General features: G+C 43.7%; 1 protein-coding gene across 1 annotated transcript; it reads left to right on the forward strand.

Moving 5' to 3' along the window:
• Positions 1–907: 907 nt before the first annotated feature.
• yes1 (YES proto-oncogene 1, Src family tyrosine kinase) lies at positions 908–25,697 on the forward strand. Its single transcript, XM_079285176.1, has 12 exons — positions 908–1,262; positions 11,454–11,744; positions 12,720–12,819; positions 14,377–14,475; positions 16,818–16,921; positions 17,202–17,351; positions 18,110–18,265; positions 19,741–19,920; positions 20,548–20,624; positions 21,445–21,598; positions 21,965–22,096; positions 23,793–25,697. Exons 2-12 carry the CDS (start codon positions 11,462–11,464, stop codon positions 23,999–24,001), a joined length of 1,644 nt encoding a protein of 547 aa, XP_079141302.1. The 5' UTR covers positions 908–1,262; positions 11,454–11,461; the 3' UTR covers positions 24,002–25,697.
• Positions 25,698–25,751: the final 54 nt, after the last annotated feature.

Here is a 25,751-nt window from a genome sequence, read left to right on the forward strand (position 1 = left end):
TGAGAACTGTTAATATATTTGGTACAAAGCCAGATGGAGGATTTTCTCCTCATTCTGAGCCAGTGATGTCGGCCATATTGGTCATAAGGGAAAACCATTCAATAGGAGGGGACGTGACGTTCAAGTGTCATCGAAAATAAGAGAACATGCCGGCTAAATTAACGAAACTAGAGAGGAAGAAAAAGTTATTGGTGAAGTGTTATTGCTTTGAATTGTTTTGGGCAAATATTTTCCCTCTCAAATCATCAATTACGAAGTGTTTCTGTTCACTATGTGCTTTGTTACAAAGTATACACGTTAATAATGTGGGTGAGGGCTGAAATGATCCGTCTATTGACATGAAAACTATTTTGATAATCATTTTGATAATCATTTTAAGTGACCATGACCATCTTCTGTATATTTCATTGGGATCATTTACTGATTTTCTCTGTTTTATAAGCAATTATTAAATTGAATATCTTTGCATTTCGGACTGAAAAAAACAAGACAATTGACAGTAATTTAAGACATTTTATAAAACAAAACTAGTAATTTAAAAAAGTATAATTTGCTGAATTGATAATTTGAATAATTTTAAATTGCAGCTCTTATTTATAAAGGAGAAAAGGACAACATGAACCATAAAATGCATGCTATTATTTATGGGGATAGGCCAATATGTGTGATCTACACAGGGTTTAAAGTTAAATTAAATTATATTAACAAGATAAGAAACCCTAGGACTTTAAATATGGTATGTTTTCAGACTTTCTTAATCATAATATTTGCTTTTTGTGAATCACAAGAAAGGATAAACGTTTCAAAATATATTTTAACCACAAACAAAACCCGGATGTACGAGTCTAATCTGAGTACCTGAACGCAGCGTTATTCCTTCCCTGGCCTCGTCGGTTCCTCGGCACTAGTCGGGCTATTGTTGTGCGTCTTTCGGGGCAACCCTGACCCATCAGCGGGCGGTGATTTGTGGATATTATAACTGGTCTGCTTGGCTCTCACTCCGCCATATTAAGCAGCCTTTGTCAGCTGGCGGTGTGTCCTCGTGTTCTAAAGGAATACAAAGCAGCACAGCGGAGGACTTTGTGCGGGTGAAGTAGTTAATCGGTATGGGACAGACGGAAGACTGAGATTCCACGTTCGGGACCGCTTCTTTCCGCCGTTTGCACTCCTTTTGGATTGTCGACGTGAAATAAAAACGTGGGAGTAAAGAAAAGAGATCACATGTAGCCGCAGTGAAACGCTGCATAACGTCGCATTTTAAGGTAAGAAGTGCCCGTGAACAAAAAGTGTTATTTTGTCCTGGAAGTGAGCGAGCAGGGCCTCGCTGGTGCTGTGACACTTGGAGAAAGTTGAGAAAAGAGAGCAGGAGAGTTTCCTCGGTGCGTTGCATTGTTGTAAAAGTCAGTTTCATTGTTGATCCTGAACCAGGACTCGATTTATGGGATTGTTTACGTAAATCCTTCGATGAGGGTAGAAAACAATGAGTAAAGGCAATGCTAGATTGCTGCATTTAAAAGGTTTTAGTCATGAAATTAAGACAATAATCAAATCAACTTCATGTAAATTGTGTAGCTTAATTTCAAATGTGTTTGTTGAGTTTTTGTTTACCCCCCCATAAAATGTAACCACCTACTCTTTTCTTTCTGCCTCACCCAAATCTCTACCTCTTCTCTCACTATCAGCTGCTGCAGGCCTCAGCTGTGTAAAGGCCTTTATTGTAAGACATACTGTCACAACCAACCTTCCAAAATGACAACATTTCTGTCATCAAAGCCCCTTTTTCAGGAGTTACCAAATCTGTTCTTGCATGCTTTTATTGTGGTGGTGCAACTATACTTCCCAGATTAGCATATTCTGTAAAATGCATGTGTGTAAGGCGGTATAAAGTACATGAGTGCTGTTGTGTCGTGTGTGTTCATACAGTCACTGTCCCTGATTGTGGCTGTTTATATACTCCCGCGCCACAGTAATCCTCCTCCACGATAATCCCTCTGTTAGTACAGACCCAGTTGGCTGGACAGTCATGTCTCCCTCACACACACACACACACACACACACACACACACACACACACACAGCTGGAAAGGAGAGGGCTGTTGGCAGAAGAGTGAGGAGCGGTAACAGGTGGTGCTGGCCGGGGTTCAGGGACTTGAGTTTAACTGGAGGCTTTAAAGATCCTCGCATTCTCCTCAAGTGTCCTCATGGAACGAACGTGTCTCTGCAGAATCGTTAGTCTGCTGATTAAAAGCTTCCAGTCTGTTGTGAGACAGCGAAAAAGGTCAAAGTCATAACGCCTCACGCTCTCGCGTTTCTTCCTTTTCACAAAAGGAGAATCCTCCGATTTCAGACATGGTCGGTCAACGATGTGGCCACGGAGAAACAAGAAGAGCTCTTCTGTTGTACTGCTTGAAGATGGCCCTCTCTCGCTTTCTCTCTCTCCCAGTGTCACTCTAGCCATTGACAGGCACAGCAGGTGGCCTCAATGGCATGAATGGATTCGGAAGGAAGTTCCCCTCCTCCCCCACCACCACCACCCCCGCTGGCCCTCTCCACTCACTGTGATTGGCAGAGATGGCAGGCTGCCCTGAAGATAAGGCCGAGCTGCGCCTCAGAGAGCGTGCCAGGGCAATTACGGAGTTACGCTTCAGTGGCGGTTCTGCTGCCCCTGGTACCTCCTGGTCTCTCTGTGATTGTGGCCGGTGTTTGCGGAGCGAGTCTGTCAACTTAGCTTTTCAGGCTTAATGCACTCGATCGGTCTTTGGTAGCACGAGCAAGTTCGGCTTGTGGACTTCACTGTTTGTGCAAAGGCATGTGAGAAAAACTCTTAGCAGTCGAGTTACAGCCTCCTAAGTACCTTTAGTTGTAGCGCTGAAAGGATCAATGTAAAACATTATAGAGATCAATGAATCCTTTAAGTCATTTGTGATGCCAACATTCACTTGTTTATCCTTCCTAAATGTGAGACTTGCTGCTTTTCTGTGGTTCATATCGTCGAATTTGGAGACTTTGTTTTTGTTTGGCAGACGAGACAAGAACTATTGAAGATGTTACTTTTGCGCTGAGAAATTGTGATACATTTCTCACCATTTTACAGTCTAAAGCAATATGTCTTTAGTGACTAAATAGTTTCCGCCCTGCTTATGACTACTTTCATGTGTCTCTCTAATACGACTGAGTATCATTTGAAAAGCGTTGATACTGCTGCAGATACGATGGTAGTAGTGCTCTGAGATATACTGTATGTCTGGCCTTCCCTGTGCAGCTGTGATGTAGCGTGGCACCATGGTACCACGCTACATCACAGCCGGGTGTGGTCACAGTAAAACCGACCAAACTCGGCTGTGATTTTTGAATGTGGTCAGAGGTTCAACAGACTGGTCGGACACTGAGACTGAAAATAGCCCTTCGTTTGAAACGGGGGCACCGCGAGACATGTTTTTTTACAACTCTGGAAAGATGTCACGATGTTGACCACTTCCTCTTCAGACTGAGAGGTGAGTGGGTGGTGTGCTTCCACATATCTGATTGGCTCCCTGCAGGATGGCGTCTCATTGCGCTTGAACGAAGGCAGAGCCGGGTTGTTGGTTGTTTTTATGGATGTTGTGTTGTTTTGCCGGACCCGCCTTGCATTGGCACTCCCTCTCGTCAGGGTCATCCGTCAAAGTTTGACCCGGCAATGCAACGAAACATGAAACAGTTGCTTCTGTAGTAACGTCCCAGAACTGTAAAGTCCTGCGAGTATGAGAAACCACTAGTGTAGTGTTTTTGAATCGGACACGCCTTTAAACACATTCATCTTTTGCACCAACTGGACATATCTCTTGTCTCATTGATTCCAACACTCCCCCAAGAGGCCAGTGCAGCTATACAACCGTAAAAGAACGTTGCCTCTATGTAACAGTCAAAACAAGAGCTATCTGATCAAAGATTAAGTAAATAAGGCCTTCACTGCCAGGTTCAGGTTAGTAATGAAGTTTCACAGCCATTCGCTAAAGTCTCAACTATACATAAAAAAAACCTGTAGTTTCTGAATATACACCTGTTTTTAGGAGTGTGCAGTCTTGTTCCAAGTGACTGCAAAAGGTTACTGAAGGCGGTGGCTCAAAGGTGGAACGGCCTCTCCCAGTGCGCTGCAGAGTTGCAGCTTATCTGATGAGTCAGAATGGTTAACGAGAGTTCAGAGCTGTGTCACGCTCGGTGAATGAATTACACAAACGTCACGGTAGTCAACGTTTTCCCATTGACACAGCGCTTTAATGGGAAGTCCAGGCTCCTCTCTGACCTCCACACAGCCGGCCAATCACAGAGTGAAGAGGGTGTGAATGTCAGACTGTCCGTTTTGAAAGTTCACAGAATATTGTAATTCAAGTGGACTTCTGCACCTCCTCTACAACAATCTAGCCCGTGGACGGGAGCCAATCACAGGTCATTTCAGAGAGGGAGAGAGAGAGACGTCCAAACAACTTTCAACATTCTCTCTCCGTCTCTGAAACGCTTTGCCAATGTTGTTGTTTGAAGTGTTGAAGTGAGTTACTGTATGAAGGACGATGAAGCGGGTGAACATCACGGTGTTCGTCTGGTGAGAGGAGGGCTGCAGGATTACCGTGTTTTCAAATTTTTGTATGCTTTTACCAGAAAACTGCCTACCATTGGGGTACCCCTTGAATTCCTGTATATGTTAAAAAGTAATTATAATATTTTTGCCCTATGATGCCAACATGTTTTTGAGCCTGTCCCAGATTTAATCTCAACACTTTGGCCTGGTTCCGTGTCGTGCTGGGATTGTTTTCTCCTGAATGTTGCCCGCATGCAAGCAACGGCAAATGCTTCACCTCCTGCAGCTCTCCGGCCTCGTTGCCTTCGGCCCTGTGGGAAGCGGCAGCAGCAGCCTGTGTCTCTTTAATCTGACACGGCATCACTGGCAGTCTGGCACACGGCCTCGCGTGTCTCACGTCCTCGGAGGAGGTCTGGCTCCAGCGTTTGTTCGAGCACATACCATACTTCTGTGTGCGCTTGGACAGTACGCCTGGAAGTAAAGTTATTCACAAATGTGTGGGAGTGTGCGAATAAATGTCCCTTCTATTTCATGTCGTGCTCAATGCAGCTCGTTTAAGATTCCCAAACATGGTGCCTCTCGTGTGGTCGAGTCAATGTGCGCATTTGAACTCATCTGGTACGTATAAATATGTGAAATACCAAACTGTTTCTATGTCCAATATATTTGAGCTCAAAGTTTAAATGAATGCTTAAAAAGCTCATTTACATTCGTCCATTAAATCCATAACCCACATCTCTGTGCGAGCTCGAGGCGGTGTTTACTGGGTTCCCTTTGAGCCACCAAAAGAATGACACATTTCTTCCAGCTCATCTCATTGTGTGTGTGTGTGTGTGTGTGTGTGTAACGGCCTCATTTAGGGAAACTACCCGAGAAACCAGACAATAATCTGCCTGTAATTTGATTTAATGGGAGCTTGATTTGAGCCGTCATTAGTTTTGGTAAATTTGTCACTCAAGAACTATCACTCTCTTCCCCGCAGATATCCTCGCTCTTCATTTCTCGGTGTTACATGAACTGCTTTTTCCCCTCCCAGGACTCAAACGTCTCATTTGAGGGCCGTTAAATCTGAATGAAATCCTCCACAGAGGACAGACCAGGGGACATTCTGTAAAGTGGTTTGCATAAGGTTATCCACCAACACTACAATGATTTTGTTAAGTCTGCTGCAATAATTAAATTGTCTTTTTTTTTTTTTTTTTAAAGGAGCTGTGGTTGTAAATGTGTTCCTGTCTAAAGAGGCAGCTGGTTGTGTTGGAAATTGAATTGTAGCACTCTTGATTGACGTTTTGGGCTTTTTGGCTCCACCACCCTCAGGACAGTGCGTCTGTGCCCTTCTTAGCATTCGTGCTGCTCCGTGTTAGCATGTGTATGGGGATTGTATAGCTCAGGGGATTGTGAGTGTGCTGAGCTCTGTGGGGGAGCATCACGAGGTACTTTCTCTTCGTCCATAACAAAAGGTAGATGAGACTCACAAAAGAATCAATCCAAAGGCTTTCTCTGGAGAGCTGGCCTTTTCTCTTCTTCTCGGAGTTCAGTTCTTCATGGGTGGTTCAAAGGCTGGGTAATACATTTGTTAAATGAAATGCCTTTTTGTTGTTTTTTCAAAAAATACTTTCGGTGTTTCCCTCTAGAATTGTTTAGGCCACAGGGAACCCCCACCAGGCCAAAAGGAACATGTAAAATATAGATTCCAGTGTTTAGCCCATATTCATTCTGCAGCCGCGCACCGCTGTGAGCCCATGAATGAAGAAACCGTGGTTAGTTCACATGTCCGTATTAACTGCAGGATAGTTGAGTGTCTGTTGGTCTGAGTTTTTAGCTGAGCTCGCCAGTCCTTGTTTTAACAAGGACTGGCGATGATGTTTTGTCCGCATTGTTCTCCGGGAACTTTGCTGGAAGTGATGTAATGTAGATGACTCTCCAAATTTAGTGATTTTGGAATCTGGTATTGACCCAAATTCTGGATCTGGACAGCATCATAAGGTTTAAATGTGTTTATGCTCACTAGTTGTCCTAAAAGAATGAACTGTTTGGTGTCTGTGGCAACAAGAAAAGAGATTCATATTATTAAAAACAATACCTTCTCGTTGCTTTCTATTGGTGGCGTTCATTTCGATTTTTTTTCGATGAATCACTGTGACGCCATTTTTTCGCTGTAAGCCGTGTCTTGTATATCTTGAGCCAAAGAGGATCCAAAGCAGAACTTGTGGGAGTTTAACTGCTCTGACACGCCAGATCATGTGGACTCGCTCAGGCTTGCTATCTACTCGTGGCCATTTTAAGAGTGAATCCTCTCGGTGCATCGTGGTTCAAATGGGAAAAGGTTTGCAAATCGTTTCGTAAAGGGGAGTTTTTTTTTTTAAATGCACTATTCGGCCTATAATTGCATGACAGCATTTGGGAACATTAATCATTGGAGTCTCCCAAACAGAAAGTGAAACTACTGATACCTGAGAAGAGGTTTTAAAAGACACACGGGAAGAGTTTTGAAGTGCTTTGATCCTCCTCATCCCTGATGATCCGGATACTTTGCTTCATTTTAAAGCAGATATTGCACATAGTATTAAGGTGAGCTGCTAGTTGAGGCTGAGTACCAACAGTCGTCATGATCATCAGGATTAGCCAATCGGTCTGGAGTGTTTGTTTCAGGGACACGGCCGAAACGGTGGAAACGTAGTGGTTGACATGTGCGACAGGATGAGGTCAAAGGTGGCGGCCATGTTTATGTTGTCTTCTGCTCTGATGTCGGTGGCTTCTACTGTGACGTTTGTTTAGTTTGGTCTGCTGCGCAATGAACTCGGACCTGGAGGTTCAGAGCACTTGACCTCGAACGCGACTTAACGATTATTTTCATTCTGGGTTCACCAGTTGGGTCTGTAAAATGTCTATTAGTGGAAGAATGGCATTACGATTTCCTGTAAGCTGTAAGTGACTTCTTCAGATTTGTCTGACCAACATTTCAAAACCCTTAAAGTATTGAGTTTATCCCCATTTCAAAAAAATAAACAAAACTAAAAGGCAGCAAACTCCAACAACTGAGCAGTTGGAACAAAGAAATTTGCTCTTGAAAAATGACTTCGAAAAAAAGTAGTTGCCGATTCATTTTCTGACAGTAGATTAAACGACTCATCATTTCAGCTCTGCTTGAGAGACTATTGTTTTTTTGTGTGAAGCTGTATTGAGAATCCCCCTGACAAAAACTAGCATGTCCAAATTTTTCAAAAAGTCTGTAAACTACCTTGATGTTCCTTTGAAGGAAAAAGAGTCTTCACTGTTCAGGCTCGTTCCTGATATGTTTTCTTGTACTAAAATAAGAAAGAACACCCACAAAATCTCAGCTGTACCTCGTGTGTTTTGGCGGCGAAGCTATATAAAGAAGCCCGAGAACTGAAAAAGTTCACCACACTATACATTGTTGTCATTTTACACCCACTACATTGCAATTTTGGTAAGACGGAGACACTCTTGACTGCTAAAAGTTGCATTTTAAACAACACTAACAAACTGCCAGCACAAGTAAGTGCTGCCATGCTCGCATGCTGTCGTCACCGGCTGTTATTCTGGCCGCGGTAAACAAGCCGGTGAAGAGCGTCTGGTTTCTGGAAGCGGACATCGTTTAAAGTGGACTGATTAGCTGACCAATGTACACGAGTTATACTGACCTACTGATTGTATTTGGGCCAAATAATGTCGTTTCATCTTCATCCACTTCTCTTACATTTAGTTTGTGTCTGGCATGTAGACGCAACGTGAGTTAAATGTAAGAATACGATTAGTGATTCACTGTGCAAACAACTACACAAAGAATAAAAAGCGCGCCAGCTGTTGAACTGAGACAATTCATTTGCTTTTTAAACAACGGCTGTTCCGCTGCCTCAGCATTGGCTTTCAGTCCGTACCATCTGTTGGTGGGAGAAAGTCAATACACCATCCATCTCAAATAAGTATATCCATACATTGACTGTTGACCCTAATGAGGTTTAGTTGTAGCGCTGACCTTTACAAGCTGCCGCCATTCCTTCAGTGGAGATTCAACGGATTGTTTTCTTCACCGGGGGATTTAGAGTACATCCACACTACTCCGATCCCCGTCCACACGGGCGCTTCAGCATCGTTTTCTAATTGAAGAAAGAAGAAGCATTCCTTTATTAGTCCCACAGTGGGGAAATTATTCTCTGCATTTGACCCATCCCTGTGTGTGTGTATATATAGGGAGCAGTGGGATGCCAATGACAGGCGCCCGGGGAGCAGTTAGGGGTACAGTGTCTTGCTCAGGGACACTTCGACACAGGACACGGTGCCGCCGAGGATCGAACCGGTGACCTTTCGGTTGGCAGACAACCCTCTCTACCCAGTAAGCCACGGTCGCCTCCATCCACACGGCAACCTTCGAAAACCTACATCACGTGACCATTAACGGACATCACGTGACCATTAATGTACACTGGGCATGCGAGTGACGGTGTAAACAGGAAGTAGATTGGTTGCTTAGTTTAAAAAAAAAATATGGCCGAGTAATAAAGTAGTCTTTAACAATGAAAGGTCGTGTTTGATACTTAAGACCTTCCTCTAAAATCTTCCTCTATGACTCAAACAGACACAGGTCGTGGAAAGTTTTACAAGTTTTATTTTTCAGACTTAGTTACAGCGCTGCGGGTCTCACTCACTCACTCACACATATCAAATGTACTTTAAAATCAACACTTGCACGTAAAGGTTTATAGATTATGGGTCCATGAATGTGGTCAACACACGTCTCTCACTCGTGTCCTCGTTGTTGTCTGAGCTTACTCTGCTGGTGGCTTAGCTGTCTGTCCTACTTGATAGCATTTACTGCTAACATTAGCTTCAGACGGCCGCTCCGTAGGGCTGATAACGCCGCTGGTCACGCCGCTCGCTAATCGCTCCAATAACAGCTGCTTCCTCCACATAAATGCAGACTTTAACTGAACAACAGCTGCTGGTAAAGACAACGTGGACATGGCCTTAGTTCCAGTTTGATAGGACAAAGAACTGGCTGATCAATACACTGTTTACAATTATTGACAGAGGGAGAGCGGCCTGCTTTGGACATCTCGCCTCTTCCAGATGTGAAGTAACTTTCTCGATCAGTCTGAGCAGCCAACGTGAACTCAAACGGCTAATGGCGGGAAAAATATCAGAGTCCAGAAGGCAAAATCGCAGGAAACCACTTTGAAAGCTTTAACAAAGTAGCTCCCACATTGAGAGTAAAGTGTACCACAAAGATACGTAATTAATTTACTCTATATAGTCAATCATCAATTAAAATGTAAAAATATCAGGTTTTGGTTAATTCACAGAAATATGGAGGCCTGCAGTTCTTCACAAGAACACGCGTCAACATCAGTAGATGGGTTAAAGCCTTTGTTAAGCTGAGCTGTGAGAGCTGTTCTGCTTCTCTTCCCTTTTTGTTTTCTGTCTCTGCTTTGTTTCCCATCTACGAGTGACGGCAGCACACACCTCTCTGCTCCTGTTACACCAATACGTGACTTGTCACTGACGGGCATTTTAAACTATGTCGTAACATTTCTACAAATGCCAGGATATGAGTCACTGACACGGGATCTGACTTGTTGGCGGAGGAATACGACCGTGAGGCGGTAATTCTAGTTTCTTTGGTCTTTGGTTGATGTACAGAAAACACACAGGGACTCGTGTATGAGTGAGCGCTAACTGTTAACACCAAAGGGCTTTTTTGCCCCTCACAGATCCGTGTCAGTGATTGTGTGATCGCAGAGCTGAAATGGCCACAGGCTCTAACAGGATCTAGTTTCCAGCTCTGCTAGCTTGACGGGCTTTTGTTCGGACTTGTGAAGTCATCCGTTTTGCGTGCAGTCTTTGTTTTCTGCATGGGAGAGTTATGCTAAGACCACCCAAAAACAGCCCCAGACTAGTATTTACAATAGCATAATTATTTCTCTGCACATTGTGACACAAGCTCAGCCTTCCATGGTAAAGCAGGAACTCATGACTTTAAGGTTCTGACGGTAATTTATACACCAAAACACTGAGTTAGGATACCTGTTCAATTTGGGACAGTTACAGTGAGGCTGAACGGCCTGTTCCTCTCTGAGCCATAAAATTATACACGTGTGGTGTCTAACAATCATTAGAAATGAAACTATGAACATGATTTGGCACATTTTAGACACGTTGAATACTTAGAAATGGAATCGGCTGTCAACATAACAGTAATGAGTAAGGATTTTAACAAAACTGAGAGAACTGAGGAGAAACAGTAAAAACGTTTGGTCTTCGTCTTGAAGTTCATTCCCCTTTAATGATCTTACACCATCTCATGTAAACTTACTCCATTGTTTTCCATTTTCATGCCAAATGTCGGTGGATATCTGACTGCGTGTTGGTTCTGGAGCATAAAGTAACAGGATTTCACGTGTTGATACAGGATTTTGTAGGCTACCTAGTGTCAGTCTACATGTTGAAGTCATTGATCAGGACTAAATACATCTGTGCATGTTGGTGGACACAGTGTGGGATGTCTATTCTTTTTAAGACACAGGTTTCAATAATTCTCTCCCTAACTTTAGCCACCTTTACAAACGGCATCTTTTGCATTTGTATATTCAGATTCTACCTAAATTCACAAATATTGTGTTTTTCTGGCAGGTTTTTATGATTAATTCTAACATTAAATCCAGTTAATACGATGTTCATAGTTTGTAGTTAGTCTTAAATGTGTATCTCACCACATCCAGAGACGTTTTAGAAGTATCTTAGGTTTCATTTACAGTTTTGCACGAGTTCATCACAATCCATAACCCAGAACTTGTGTTACAAGTTTCTAAGATGACTTCGTCGATGTAGAAATGAAGATCAAACTCAAATCTCCTTCTTTTCCTTCTCCTCCCGGCAGGCTTGACGATGGGTTGCGTCAGGAGTAAAGAGGACAAGGGCCCGGCGCTAAAGTACCGCCCCGACAACCCCAACGCCACGCCGCTCAACGCCCACCTGGGCCACTACGGGCCGGACCCCACCCTGATGGGTCACTCGCCCGCCATGAAGACACACAACAACAGCTACAACAGTCACGCTGCCTCCCTCACGCCCTTTGGCGGGGCGTCTTCAATCATGACGCCGTTCGGCGGAGCGTCCACCTCCTTCACCTCGGTGGCTGTGAGCAGTCCCTTCCCCGGCGTCATCCCAGGTCAGTCTGTGGAGAGGATTTAAGGCAAAAGAAAAAAAGGCTTTCAAAGTTTCTCAACTTGAATTAAATGTCCTTAATTATTTCAATAAATTCAGATAACTTTGGGTCCCCAAGCCCAAGAAACGGATGTAAAAGCTGTTTTATAACAGAAGACAAAATGAAAGTAAACTAATTTGCAATCCTGAATTTTTCATTCTGTTTCTATTACGTGTAAACCAGTGTACAACTTTAGAATAAACTCTGCTGAACATTTGTTATGCGCGGGACGTTATGAGCAGCAGATGTTATGCAAATTAGACATTTGAGACGAGTCGGCCAACGAGAAACCCCAAATAGGTCTCTTATAAGGGAGGCGGTGCAGCCGGCGTGGCGTCTCCGGAGCCAAAGAAAACAATTACATGCCGTGGATTAAAGTCGAGCACACATTTTCATTTGCAGCACTACTCGTAATCAGAATGACTTTTTTTATTATGGATTTGTTGGTAAATTAAATGACTCTTGGTGGCAACAAACGTTATCGTGTGCAATTTCAGGCGCTTAATGCAGCATAGATTGGATGGTTAAATTATGCAGTAAATGTACACAACAAAGAATAATGTTTCCTCCTAAAGCAGAGTTTTGGCAAATGTGAAATGAATATCCTCTTATCCCCTCGTGTGTTCTATGAATATATTAAAGTTAAGAGAGATGGTTGTATTTTTTTGCAGGATGTGCGACATTAAAGTAAAAAACAGTTATTAGCATCATTGTTCATCAGTTTGTTTGCTTAGCTCAAGTAAGAAATATGATAAAAGTAAGAAAGGCTTTTCAAATGTTGTAGTCTTTATTTGACGGTCAAATGGCTGTGTTTTCATTTGCAGTGCAACATTTCAAGATCAAACGAGACTGGATTAAAGGAGTCAGACAGTCTCTGTGGGATTAACTAGCTTATCGTACGTGTGCACACCTCCGACGCTCAGTTTCTCGTGCTTTCAGGTGGTGTGACATTTTTCGTGGCGCTGTACGACTACGAAGCGAGGACGACGGATGATCTGTCGTTCAAAAAAGGGGACCGCTTCCAGATCATCAACAACACGTGAGTCTGTTTGCTTTTACACGGACGGACTCCTGCGGCGTGCATTTGTGTGTACGTGGATGTGTGTGTGTGTGTGTGTGTGTGTGCGTTTAATCCCTCATAGTATTCAGGTCTGATATCGGGGCAGAAATCTGTCTGGGTTAATGGGTTCCTCTAATGGGCCATCTGTTAAAGTCGCCATCGCTTTCCTCCCGCCGTAGATCATTCCTCTAGTTTAGGGTTAGAATGTAAAACATACCACTCTACCCTCATTTATTAGAATACAAGCAATGCACATAATACAGTCGATGAATGTAGTATCAACATTTACAGAATTTGTATTCAAAGACACCAACAATGCATTGATAATATGCCTGAAGTTCAAACTGGCAGGGTTATTTTGGAATCGTTATTTGTGGGAGCCTGATCCCTAATATACAATATAATAAGTATATTGTGCACTTTATTTCTAGAACAGAATACATTTAATAACAATAAGTTATAATAAAAAGGGGAATTGCTCTCTCCTCCTACGACTGACTGCAGCAGCATCGTCTTGCTCCCAGGTGGGAAAATGGGAAGAGCTCCAAATTCTCCACAAATCAGGTCTTCAGCCGCTGTCCGTGAGCACGTTGAGTTTGCGGTGATGAGGATCTGCTTTCAGAGAAGAGGTGGGAGGACGAGGACGACACATTTGCTCGGTTCTTACAAAAATGCCAGCAGACAGATTTTCCCTACGCCTCAGTTCCTCCTCCTCGAATTCAAGCTTCTGCTGATAAAAACACCAGAAACTGTGGCCAGATGTGCTGATCTTATGAATGCAGTATTTTGTTTCTATAGTCTTCTATATGGTTTAGATTTTTTTTCTTTTCGCCGAGTGTTAAAAAGTCAGACATTTTATTTTTACACTGTACCATATAAAATGCTTTATAATGCGTTATAACTTTAATAAAGCATCATGAATATTTATTAGTGCTTATGAATATGTTGATACAGTTCAATACACTGTTTATAACGCATCATCATTATGTTTATGATACATTATAGACTCGGCCGTCATAGAAAGTGTTGCCATGTAACTCAGCACATTTAGTCAAGAACTGTAGTTGAGTACAACGTTGAAGTACTTCAGTGATGCATTTCCATTTTCCGCTACATTTCAGAAGGAAATATTGTACTTTTTAATTTGCTGTGTGTCTCAGACGGCTTCAGATTCACATTTAATCTTAAAGCACACACGACAGGCTTCCAAAGATCATCGAGCCCAAAGATCAAGGATGCGTTGATTCATCTGTATTCACAATCTGTTAAGTTGAGACATAATGTCAGTCAAGGGCCACATTTTGATACTTTTGTTCTTTTACTGAGGTAGGGTTTGTAAAGCAGGACTTGTATCACATCGTGATCTTGGTACTTGGTCACATTGTGGTACTTGGTACCCACAATGTGATGACGTGGTTGAATGACGCGTGTTGTGACCGTGTTCCGTTTCTCTCGTACCTGCAGTCTTATGAGTAGGTGTGTTCTTCAACCAATGCTTTTGCGAGTTTCTGATTTCTAATGTTCTTCTCCGTTCAGGGAAGGCGACTGGTGGGAGGCTCGCTCCATCAACACCGGCCACAAAGGTTACATCCCCAGTAACTACGTGGCTCCAGCCGACTCCATACAGGCTGAAGAGTGAGAGCTCCATTACCTCTTTCTAACTCGCTCTCTATCTCCGTCATCCTCCGACGCTGTTTCACTTGTATTTTGCTCCTTCGCATTCCTCTGGCGTTAATCGCCCGGCTCGGTTCGATCTCCTCTGATTGGGAGGACCTGATGCGGCTGGGCGGTCACGCTCTGTGACTCGCCCATCATGCACCAACACGCACCGAGCGTAAACAATGGATCTCTGTATCGCTGAGAGTCGAGGACGTTTCTATTGTTGTTCAGCAGGTGTGACAGGAACTTTAAGGCACTGCTTTTAAGCAGTTGTGGTTTCTCATGAGCTGACTCATAAAATAAAACCCTGTGTAAACCAGCCAGCTAACTTTTCCTTCACTCTAAAAGAGCGAGTGCAAGGGATCAACAGAGTTCAGGATTATTGATTCCCTCTTAACTTAGTCTTTAAAAGAAGAAGAAGAAAAGCTAGATTTCAGATTTACAGCTCATGTTTTACTTATTTATTCAATAATAGTAGCCCTTATATGTAATGGAACCAGCTAAAGACATATTGCTTGGAGCAAAGTTAATAATAAGCTGTTATTATAGTTTCATGGTCAAAAAAATTTCGACTTAAATTAGATTTTAAGCTATTTAATTTAAGCCCCAGTCAGACTTTGAAGGTAACCACTAATGAACCATGTAAAGATGACGCTGAATGTTAACTGACCAACATCAAATGCATTCTATTCTCCGCTTCATCTGTTTCTGATGTTGAACTTGACGATTTTACAGACCGGATTCATACGATTCATATAAAACATCTTGTGCCATATTCACATTACAAGAGTAAGAAAATCCTAGTTGTGCAGTCGATCACTTTGAAAGCTCCTCATGTGTCTCTTTCTGACTGTCTCACTACCTGACTGTCTCTCTTCCTGACTGTCTCACTACCTGACTGTCTCTCTTCCTGACTGTCTCACTACCTGACTGTCTCTCTACCTGACTGTCTCACTACCTGACTGTCTCTCTACCTGACTGTCTCTCTACCTGACTGTCTCTCTACCTGACTGTCTCTCTACCTGACTGTCTCACTACCTGACTGTCTCACTACCTGACTGTCTCACTACCTGACTGTCTCACTACCTGACTGTCTCACTACCTGACTGTCTCTCTTCCTGACTGTCTCACTACCTGACTGTCTCTCTACCTGACTGTCTCACTACCTGACTGTCTCTCTTCCTGACTGTCTCTCTACCTGACTGTCTCTCTACCTGACTGTCTCTCTACCTGACTGTCTCACTACCTGACTGTCTCTCTTCCTGACTGTCTCACTACCTGACTGTCTCTCTACCTGACTGTCTCTCTACCTGACTGTCTCACTACCTGACTGTCTCTCTTCCTGACTGTCTCACTACCTGACTGTCTCTCTACCTGACTGTCTCTCTTTCTGACTGTGTCTCTTTCTGACTGTCTCTCTTCCTGACTGTCTCTCTTTCTGACTGTCTCACTACCTGACTGTCTCACTACCTGACTGTCTCACTACCTGACTGTCTCACTACCTGACTGTCTCACTACCTGACTGTCTCACTACCTGACTGTCTCACCACCTGACTGTCTCACCACCTGACTGTCTCACCACCTGACTGTCTCACTACCTGACTGTCTCACTACCTGACTGTCTCACCACCTGACTGTCTCACTACCTGACTGTCTCTCTACCTGACTGTCTCACTACCTGACTGTCTCTCTTCCTGACTGTCTCTCTACCTGACTGTCTCTCTACCTGACTGTCTCACTACCTGACTGTCTCTCTTCCTGACTGTCTCACTACCTGACTGTCTCTCTACCTGACTGTCTCACTACCTGACTGTCTCTCTTCCTGACTGTCTCACTACCTGACTGTCTCTCTACCTGACTGTCTCTCTTTCTGACTGTGTCTCTTTCTGACTGTCTCTCTTCCTGACTCTCTCTTTCTGACTGTCTCTCTTCCTGACTGTCTCTCTTTCTGACTGTCTCTCTACCTGACTGTCTCACTACCTGACTGTCTCACTACCTGACTGTCTCACTACCTGACTGTCTCACCACCTGACTGTCTCACCACCTGACTGTCTCACCACCTGACTGTCTCTCTACCTGACTGTCTCTCTACCTGACTGTCTCACTACCTGACTGTCTCACTACCTGACTGTCTCACTACCTGACTGTCTCACTACCTGACTGTCTCACTACCTGACTGTCTCACCACCTGACTGTCTCTCTTCCTGACTGTCTCTCTACCTGACTGTCTCACTACCTGACTGTCTCACTACCTGACTGTCTCACCACCTGACTGTCTCACTACCTGACTGTCTCACTACCTGTCTCTCTTTGTGCAGATGGTACTTTGGTAAAATGGGCCGCAAAGACGCTGAGCGGCTCTTATTGGTTCCAGGGAACCAGCGGGGCACTTTCTTGGCAAGAGAGAGTGAGACGACCAAAGGTAAGAGGGTTTCATTCTTGAAAGCAAGACTGTAATTAAAATGCTGCAGTTTGGATGTATTAGGCAAGTGATGTAAGCTTCCCTTGTGTATGCTTGTCCACGCTTTTATTGCAGCTGTATGTTCATTTATAAAGGGAAAAATACACCTTTTTTTTTAAGAAGTAAAATGTGTTTCATAGTCACGTTGTTGTTGTTGTTGTGTACAATAAAAGCCTGATGTGTATCTCAGACTTGAGAGACTTTCCGCTCCTAAGAAGCACAATCTAACTTGCTCTTGAAGGTGCCTACTCTCTGTCTATCCGGGACTGGGACGAGGTGAAGGGAGACAACGTCAAACACTACAAGATCCGAAAGCTGGACAACGGTGGTTATTACATCACCACCCGGGCCCAGTTTGAGGTGCTGCAGAAGCTGGTGAAACACTACACAGGTATGCAGCCCGTCACTTAGCATTTAGACAAATTGTTGTTTACAACTGGACAGCTGTTCTTTTTTTCTTTCTAGACTCATGGAGTCTGTTTTCTGGACAAACAATGTCTATTGGAGTCATTTTGTTTCAGTATTTAAGCCAACGAATTCAGTGCTCTCAGTAGAAAATGCACACTTCAGCGGCAGATCAGCTGGGATATGTATTGAATCTGTTTTTCACTGACACGCTCGCAGCTCAATCACCACAATGTCCCAAAAAAGTAAAACCATGTGAGACTTAAGGCAAAAGAGGCATGAATACAAAACGTCTTACGCCTGCTGTAATCTCCTGAATGATGACAGGGAGGCTGCTGTGACTTGAAAAACAAAAAAAAATGCAGACTGTCACAAGAAAGCATCTGGGTGATTTTACAAGAACACATTTAAACTCCCAGAAGCAGAACACTGGATCTTAGGTTTTGTGTTGTTGACCCTGCCCTGCACGCTCCCATATAATTCATGTCATACTGCAGTGCTCTTTGTAGCTCCTTTGTATTGCTCTCAGTGTAGCCCTTTGACTCCAGTCAACAATAACTGAGAAGTCATACCTCTTCAGTGGTTTACATATCACAGACTGGCTCGGTGTTTGCTACATTTGTGTGTATGTAGTCGGCAATGATTTAGTTTAAGTTGAACAGGCTGATCCCTAACGAGCTACAACTCAAAGATCTTTCTGTTTTTTCCCCTCCTGTGTGTCTTCACTCGTCCGTTCCTGTCCAGAACATGCGGATGGTCTGTGCTACAAGCTGACGGCCGTGTGCCCCACGGTGAAGCCTCAGACTCAGGGACTAGCTAGGGATGCCTGGGAAATCCCGCGAGACTCACTTCGACTGGAAATCAAACTTGGCCAGGGCTGCTTCGGAGAAGTCTGGATGGGTAAGAGGCCGCGACGTTCACTGTACGAAACCACACGCGGCATGTGTTTCAAACACACGTGCATATTGTCTTGTGAAGTGGTTTGTGAACGACGAATGAGGCCACTGAACCCATGTTCTGTCAATCGCCTTTACTTTTGTAATACATACAAACAAAATGGCACACAGAACCAGTTTCATTCTTTCCACTTTCCATCCCGCCCCCTACCTGAGGAGACATCTGATTGGCTACAGATAATTCCCTGTTGAAAAAAAAAAAAATGCAGTGAAGTTCCCACATGACGAGTGCTTTGTAAATGCAGGTTTGTATATAAATGCAACAACAATTTGGGAATCTAATCTTTTGTGTGCATTGAAAATATTTTTGTGGAAAGAGGCGTTTATACAAATCGATCATAAAATACTTTTCTGAGTGCATTCATCAATATTGAAACGGATCTGACTCCATACATCATGAATTTGTAAAGAATACAAACAACTGCGTGCACATTATACCCACACGGCCATTAGGGCTTCCATGCAGAGACGAAACATCCGCTCTACATTATTCATAACTGATGTCAATTTCATGTAAAACAAAAGCAGCGACTGTAAACTGAGTTAGTTTATAGATTCATTCCAGCTTTAAAGTTCACTCACTGGCCCACACACTGAAGATGCTGTATGTTTACACACACACACAGAGCTCAGTAATCACAGGTCACCTCCTACGCTTCAGTTCTCCGGCCTGCATGTGAAACGAGAGCCTTTCAGTGAACACGGCTCTCTTCTTTCATCACTCGGTCTTTCATTACTTCCCGGCCTGCAGCAAGCCTCGACCTGCCAGCCTCCGCTGTGCAATCCCAGGAATCCCTCTCCGTCTCTCCCTCTCCGTCTCTCCGTCTCCGTCTCTCCCTGCTCTGTTTTGTTCTTGATGGTTTTTCTACTCGGCTACAGCGTCTTCCCGTCCTCGCTCCCGTGTTTGTTCAACATGACGTTTCTCTGAAATGTGTTGCGTTTGCTGATGCTAGTTGACCTCCATTGTGTTCTCACCTCATATTATTACTATCAGATAATATCGCTGCTCTACTTTGTCCTCCAGCTTGTGTGTGTGTGTGTGTGTTGTTTGTTCAGTGTGACTCATTCATGAAGGTCACACTGGTTGTGACGGAAACAGTAGATCTCATGCCTCAGCTCATTGTAAGCAAGCAGGGCGTGAGTAAGTGGCTCTCGACCAGGAAGTGCCTGATTATTTCAGCTGTCGTGTTCTTTCTCTCCTGAGCTGCTCTTCACACATGGGAACACTGCCGGAGATCACTGTCTTTAATGTACCTTCAGGGTTTTAGTAGTACAGCGCGTGTCACTTAATACATTGGAAAAGCATGAAGTTAATTCTACTTTGCAGGGTGCACAAATGCAACATTGGTTTGTTTTTGTTTCAAACACGAGTTATCATTTTGTTTTCCTGATGCGCGTATGTTTTTTGGTTTTTTTAAGGCACATGGAACGGCACTACCAAGGTAGCTATCAAGACCCTGAAGCCAGGCACCATGTCTCCTGAGGCCTTCCTGCAGGAGGCTCAGATCATGAAGAAACTGCGACACGACAAACTGGTGCCTCTCTACGCCGTGGTGTCGGAGGAGCCCATCTACATTGTAACTGAATTCATGGGCAAAGGTGAGGAGAGGTCAAACTCACCAACCAGAAGAGAAGAATAAGCACGAGTCAGAACGGACACACTTGGAAGACATGCATGCGAAGAAGTCGATGGGTTTATAAAAACAATGATGGGAACTGAAACGCAGTTCTAGCTCTACGGACTGGAACACTGTTCTGTTCGTAGAGTGAAATTTGCGTCCGTCACACAAACAAAACGCCTCGGTGATACTTTCCGCACGGACGTGATGAGGAATTGTTACTTCACTTGTTGGAGCCTCTCATAAATGTAGCCACTCAAACATGATCAACTGTCCTCTTCAATCATCTGTGTACTCAACAACAGCATCATTCTGTAGTTGGGGGCATTCATGGACAAAGAATCTCGAACCTCAATCAGTATTTCATTGATTGTAACTCTGATTATGAGTCTGTTTATAAGTAAAGTCAAAGACCAACATGAAACTGAACAGAACTTACTGAAGAAGACCTTTGCGGTCATGTTGCCTTCGAGTGTTTTTGGTTATTTGAGCGTTTTCTGATGCCGAACTCTTGTCTCATCTGATCCTTTATTTATTTCTGTGTTGCGTTTGTGCAACCCTCAGACAGATGTGTTGATCCGTCTCCACTCCTCTGAACTCTTGGCAGGTAGTTTACTGGACTTCATGAAGGAGGGAGATGGTAGATATCTGAAGCTGCCCCAGCTGGTGGACATGGCTGCACAGGTAGGCTCCAAACACAGCGTCTGAATACAAACACAAGCACAGAAACTCCCGTTGCCCCCTGACCCGCCCAGCTGCTGTTTTTATATCCGAGTCAGAGAAGGATTCACGTGCATCAGCAATAAACAAAGAGAGCTCCATGTTTGCAACTTCCCAGCCAGAGTGTGAATATTCAGACCCTGTGAATAACGCTTTGCTCTCCTTCTGGCTGTCATATTTATTTAATACCCCACGAGACACCTCAAGCCTGCTCCTCCTGTAGATGCCGCCCCTCGTTCTCCAACTCTTAACTGCCGCTGCAGCACTTAAACGCAGCTCATCAGAGGCCACTTAAGCGCGCTGGTTCAGTCACCTACCCCGATCTACTCTTAATTGGCCCCTCCACGCTCCCAGGCTCCCTCTTCTCCTCACTCGACAGAGTGGAAAATGCTTGAGGATTAGACGGAGTGCGAGTTGAAACCTCGAGACGCCTCTGAGGGAGTTGACAGCCAGCGTGAGGCGATAGTTGTGTTAAAGATTTGTCCGATTTGATGTTGTAAATCCAAATCATCTTTTTCTTTTAACAATATTTCTGCCTGCATATCTGGGTCTCGAACAATGAAATGTGCATTTCTTAAGATTGGCAACTCACTCTAACTCCTTTTAATTCTTATTATTGAAAAGTAATATTTGATCTCAATCTTTTCATTTGCAACATTCTCAAATTTTTGTCCTTGACTGTTTGCTTTTGTTGCATCCTGATGCTATTTTCTCTATTTTCTCTATTTTCTCTACGCTCTCCCTCCCTCCCTCCCGCCCTCTGTCCGGTCCAATCCCGTCTCAGATCGCAGACGGCATGGCCTTCATCGAGAGGATGAACTACATCCACAGGGACCTGAGAGCTGCCAACATCCTGGTGGCTGATAACTTGGTGTGCAAGATCGCCGACTTTGGCCTGGCTCGGCTCATCGAGGACAACGAGTACACCGCCAGACAAGGTGTGTGTGTGTGTGCGTGTGTGCGTGCGTGTGTGCGTTGTACTTATTTTATGCCCAGCCATGATGTTTTTTTTTTAAACCCAACTTTTTGCCGAAACCTAACTGGCCGTTTCATGGTAACGAATGACACAAGAAAAGCCTAAAATGCGCTATCATGACACGCAGAATGTCCTTTAAATGGTTTCCTTTAAACATATACGCCTTCTCATGAGATCAGGTTGTCTTTTTCTTTTTCTATTTCAAAGACTAAACTATTAATCAATTAGTTGCAGATCAAGCAATGATGAAAATAATGGTAAGCTGCCACCCTAAACATGTTGCTTATTCCTCCTGCCTGACTTTGTTTTTCTTCTTCTTTTTTTTCAGGTGCTAAATTTCCCATCAAGTGGACGGCCCCTGAAGCTGCTCTGTACGGCCGCTTCACTATCAAATCAGACGTCTGGTCGTTTGGTATACTACTGACTGAACTGGTGACCAAGGGCCGAGTACCATACCCAGGTAACATTGAGACAGCACAGATGTGTTATCAGAAGCGTGTCTTCATTTGGTCCTTTTCAGTTTCAATGAGAAGCTTTCCTGAGGTTTTCGAAAATTTCTGGTTTTAAAGTTCATTATCTTGAATACGTTTCATATTTTCCTTCATGGAAAACAGGACGAATTCATTCAGTTTTGTCTCAGCATAATTCCAACATGCTGCTCACCATCATCATCAGCATCTGAAGCTTTTAATAGTCTTTTTCTCACACTTCTAGATGAGAATATATAACTATATATAGATATGAGTCCACGCAGATGTCCCTGCATGGGAAAGAACCTCTTACTCTCTCACACACGTTGCTGTCTGCCACCTCGTTTCTGCCCCTGCTGCTTGAGAGCAGTACTGCAGCGTGTCCGCTGATGACGGCGTTTGCCTGGCACTGATTACAGAGCGTGCCATATGGCAGATTTAACCACCATCTGGCTCCCGGGGCCCTTTTTTTTTTGTTTCATTGCAACGCTTTCGGTCTAATTATTCACCCCAGAGCCTTTTTTCCCCTTCTTAAAATTGTAGTTTGACTCAGTGGTAATTTGTGGCTCTTGTCCGGCTGTGCTGCAGTCTTATTGGGGAGCTTTATTTCTATTCTCTTCTTTTAAAACGTAGAAGCGGTGTGATGCAGGTATACCAAGACCACGTGAACATATCATCTTTACTTCTATTTCAGTCTGTCTGTACAGGTGTAGAGATATGACCGGCATGTTATTAGAGCTGAGGGTTTCGGATCCCAGACATAAATCACACTAACACCTCAGCATCCGACATACCACCGCCACCATATCCTGGTCTCAGCAGTTGCTCTGGGTCTTTCCTTCTGGGGGGGTGGGGGGGTTGTGACCATACCACCGACTCTGTGTCATAACCTCTTTTAGCTGCAGTCGAGCTCCCCATGGAGCTGTTTCAGCGCCGTGTCACAGGGTTCAGGACCGCTGTCTTCCTGTCTTGGGAAGGAATCCACGACTCTGGTGCTCTAGTGGGGGAGGAGGAGGGCAGACGATGAAGCAGCACTGTTTTTGCCAAATCTTATGTGATCTCCAGAGTATTTTACACTGGCACAACTTACATTTATAACTACATTTTATTTCTTCAACCTACTAACGATGTTTGTGCCCTGTAAGTGTTTTTTAGTGAGTTTGTTTTTTTTAGTCATCTTTTTCCTTTAACACTGGTGGTATGCGGGGGAATTTTCACCTCCTGTCAGCAGCATGATGCCATCATTGGCTGCAGGCTTCAAACTGGGCTGCCTCCTAATCAGAACTTGCACAATGTTTTTTGACCAGAAAACTTTTTATTTGCTTCTCTCGGGGACGAGGCAACTCACACCAAAGAAATCAGGTCGTTGCCTCACTATTTTTCATCCGTTAGTTACCTGCAACTGCGGCCCTTTCAAAATAATGTACTTTTGTTTTTAAAGAGACTGACAAAATAAGAGCTACAAAACAAACGATACATGTATTAGTTATGAAACCAAGCATGCATGGAGGTCAAATGACTTGCATTATTGGGCTCAACTCTTCCTGTCGACATGTGGAGGTCTATTTGAGCAAGACGGTGGACCTTATGGATGGATGACTCAAATTGTGTATTGTTTTGATTCAAATGCAATCCACCTGCAGTCCTTTTTTTTTTTTTCCAACCACATTTCTCTGTTTCTTCCAGGTATGGTGAATCGAGAGGTCCTTGAGCAGGTAGAAAGAGGTTACCGCCTGCCCTGCCCCCAGGGGTGCCCCGAGTCCCTCCATGAGATGATGAGGCACTGCTGGAAGAAGGAGCCAGACGAAAGGCCGACCTTCGAATACATCCAGTCGTTTTTGGAAGACTACTTCACAGCCACGGAGCCACTGTACCAGCCAGGAGACAACCTCTAGTCTGGGGGACATGGGGGTGGGGGGGCTCTGACCTGATACGGAGGAACATCAGTGGAGAACAATGCTTGGGGACAACAGAGAACTTCAACATGGGGAAAGGCCTTGATGAGGCTTCAGAGAAAGAGCTTTTAATGCCGGAAACTAGTCCACGACCGCACTGGTATGTCTGCTGGAGCGGGAAGACAATGTCTTCTGAAGTAGAGGGTTGTCCCCTTTGTACCCCGGGGACAAATATGTGGGGGAGTGTCCAGCTGTGCAGATTGGTGCTGGTGTGTTAAACTCTGGGAACCCTGCTAATCAGAATAATTCATATGAACTGGCCACAACATTGTGATGAAAATAAGAGGGATCGTCTTCTAATTTAAAATCAAATGGCTTCTTACAGATTTTTTTTTTAAACTTTTTTTTAGATGATACATTTCCCCTTTCTCTTCCTATCCCCCCCCCCCCCCCCCATTTTGTTTTATTTTACACGCAGTTCTTTGATATTGGAGTGAAGATCTTTTGTAAGTGCGAGTTTGCGTTGAAAATGTAGGTCGATAGGTTCTGTTTTTGAAGCGACTGGGGTTGAATTGTCAAGTATGCGCCGCTGCGTCTGCAAAGCTTTGACGGAGAAAGTGTGAGGTGACGTCAATGGCTACTTCATGGATGGACGAATGTACCGAGAGATCGATGTACATAAAGTATGAGCAGAAAAGATGTATTTTTAGCACGTGTGAGCAGGTGGATGAATGAGAACATGAGAAGGCCGTGTTAAACACCCTACAGATTATATTTAATACGGTCACTTGAATGGCAAATCACGTCGATTTTATATACTTTTTATTTTTTAAATTTAAACAGGGACTTGAAATCATAAAGAGGTATTTTGATAATCTACACGTGCGGAAACATTTTTCCTGTTTAACATTTTATAAATGTTTTTGACATGTCAGCTGTGAAAAAGAAATTAGCATCTTGTCTTTTAGTTTGGTGCACATTTCTGAATGCTGTAACATATGTTAACACATATTTCTCCTGCTGTCGCGCACATCCACACAGTTTAACGGAGCAGAGCCTGGTGGATGGTCTAGAAATCAGACACAGCTGTTGTATATTTGTTCTGTTCTTCTCAGTAAAATCCCACCAAACTATGACTTGATGCACCGTCGATGTTTATTCCAAAGCAACGACGACAACAAAAATATTTTAATTTCTAAATGCAACTATGCAAAATCAACCAGTGATCTTTTATAGAACGAAACTAGTGAAGTGGTATTTGCCTGTGACGAGTTCCCCTTTGTGGTTTTCTTCCCTTGATTCCCAGTTGTAGAGACAAAACAAACGCGTTGCGCACACTGTGGTCACGTCAGGGATTTAGAGCTTTTCTAGGTGTTGAGAATATACGAGTCCAATAACAAGTTCTTCGAGGTACTTTAACTGTCTGTCCAGCAGTAATGAGATGAGAAATCCGAGGAGATGTAAAGGCATCGTCTTATTGTCATTCAATAAGTGAGCTTACAAATCGGACAAAGATGTGAACTTTTTTTCTTTCTTTTTTTCTTTCTTTTTTTCTGTGCGTCACTCACAAGAACCTAATATGTGATTGTTCCGAAAGATGGGACTTGAACTAGTGGGGAGATGATGATGAAATAACTGAGAATGGGAACTAATATGATTTTTGTACAGAAAAAAATAAAAGTTTTACTCAAAGGTTTCCTTGAGCTCTCTTGTTCTTGAGAAGCGACTGACGTCGACGTTTCGTGGTACA

Source organism: Melanostigma gelatinosum, assembly GCF_949748355.1.
Source record: "Melanostigma gelatinosum genome assembly, chromosome: 15".
In the NCBI taxonomy this organism is placed as follows: Eukaryota; Metazoa; Chordata; class Actinopteri; order Perciformes; family Zoarcidae; genus Melanostigma; species Melanostigma gelatinosum.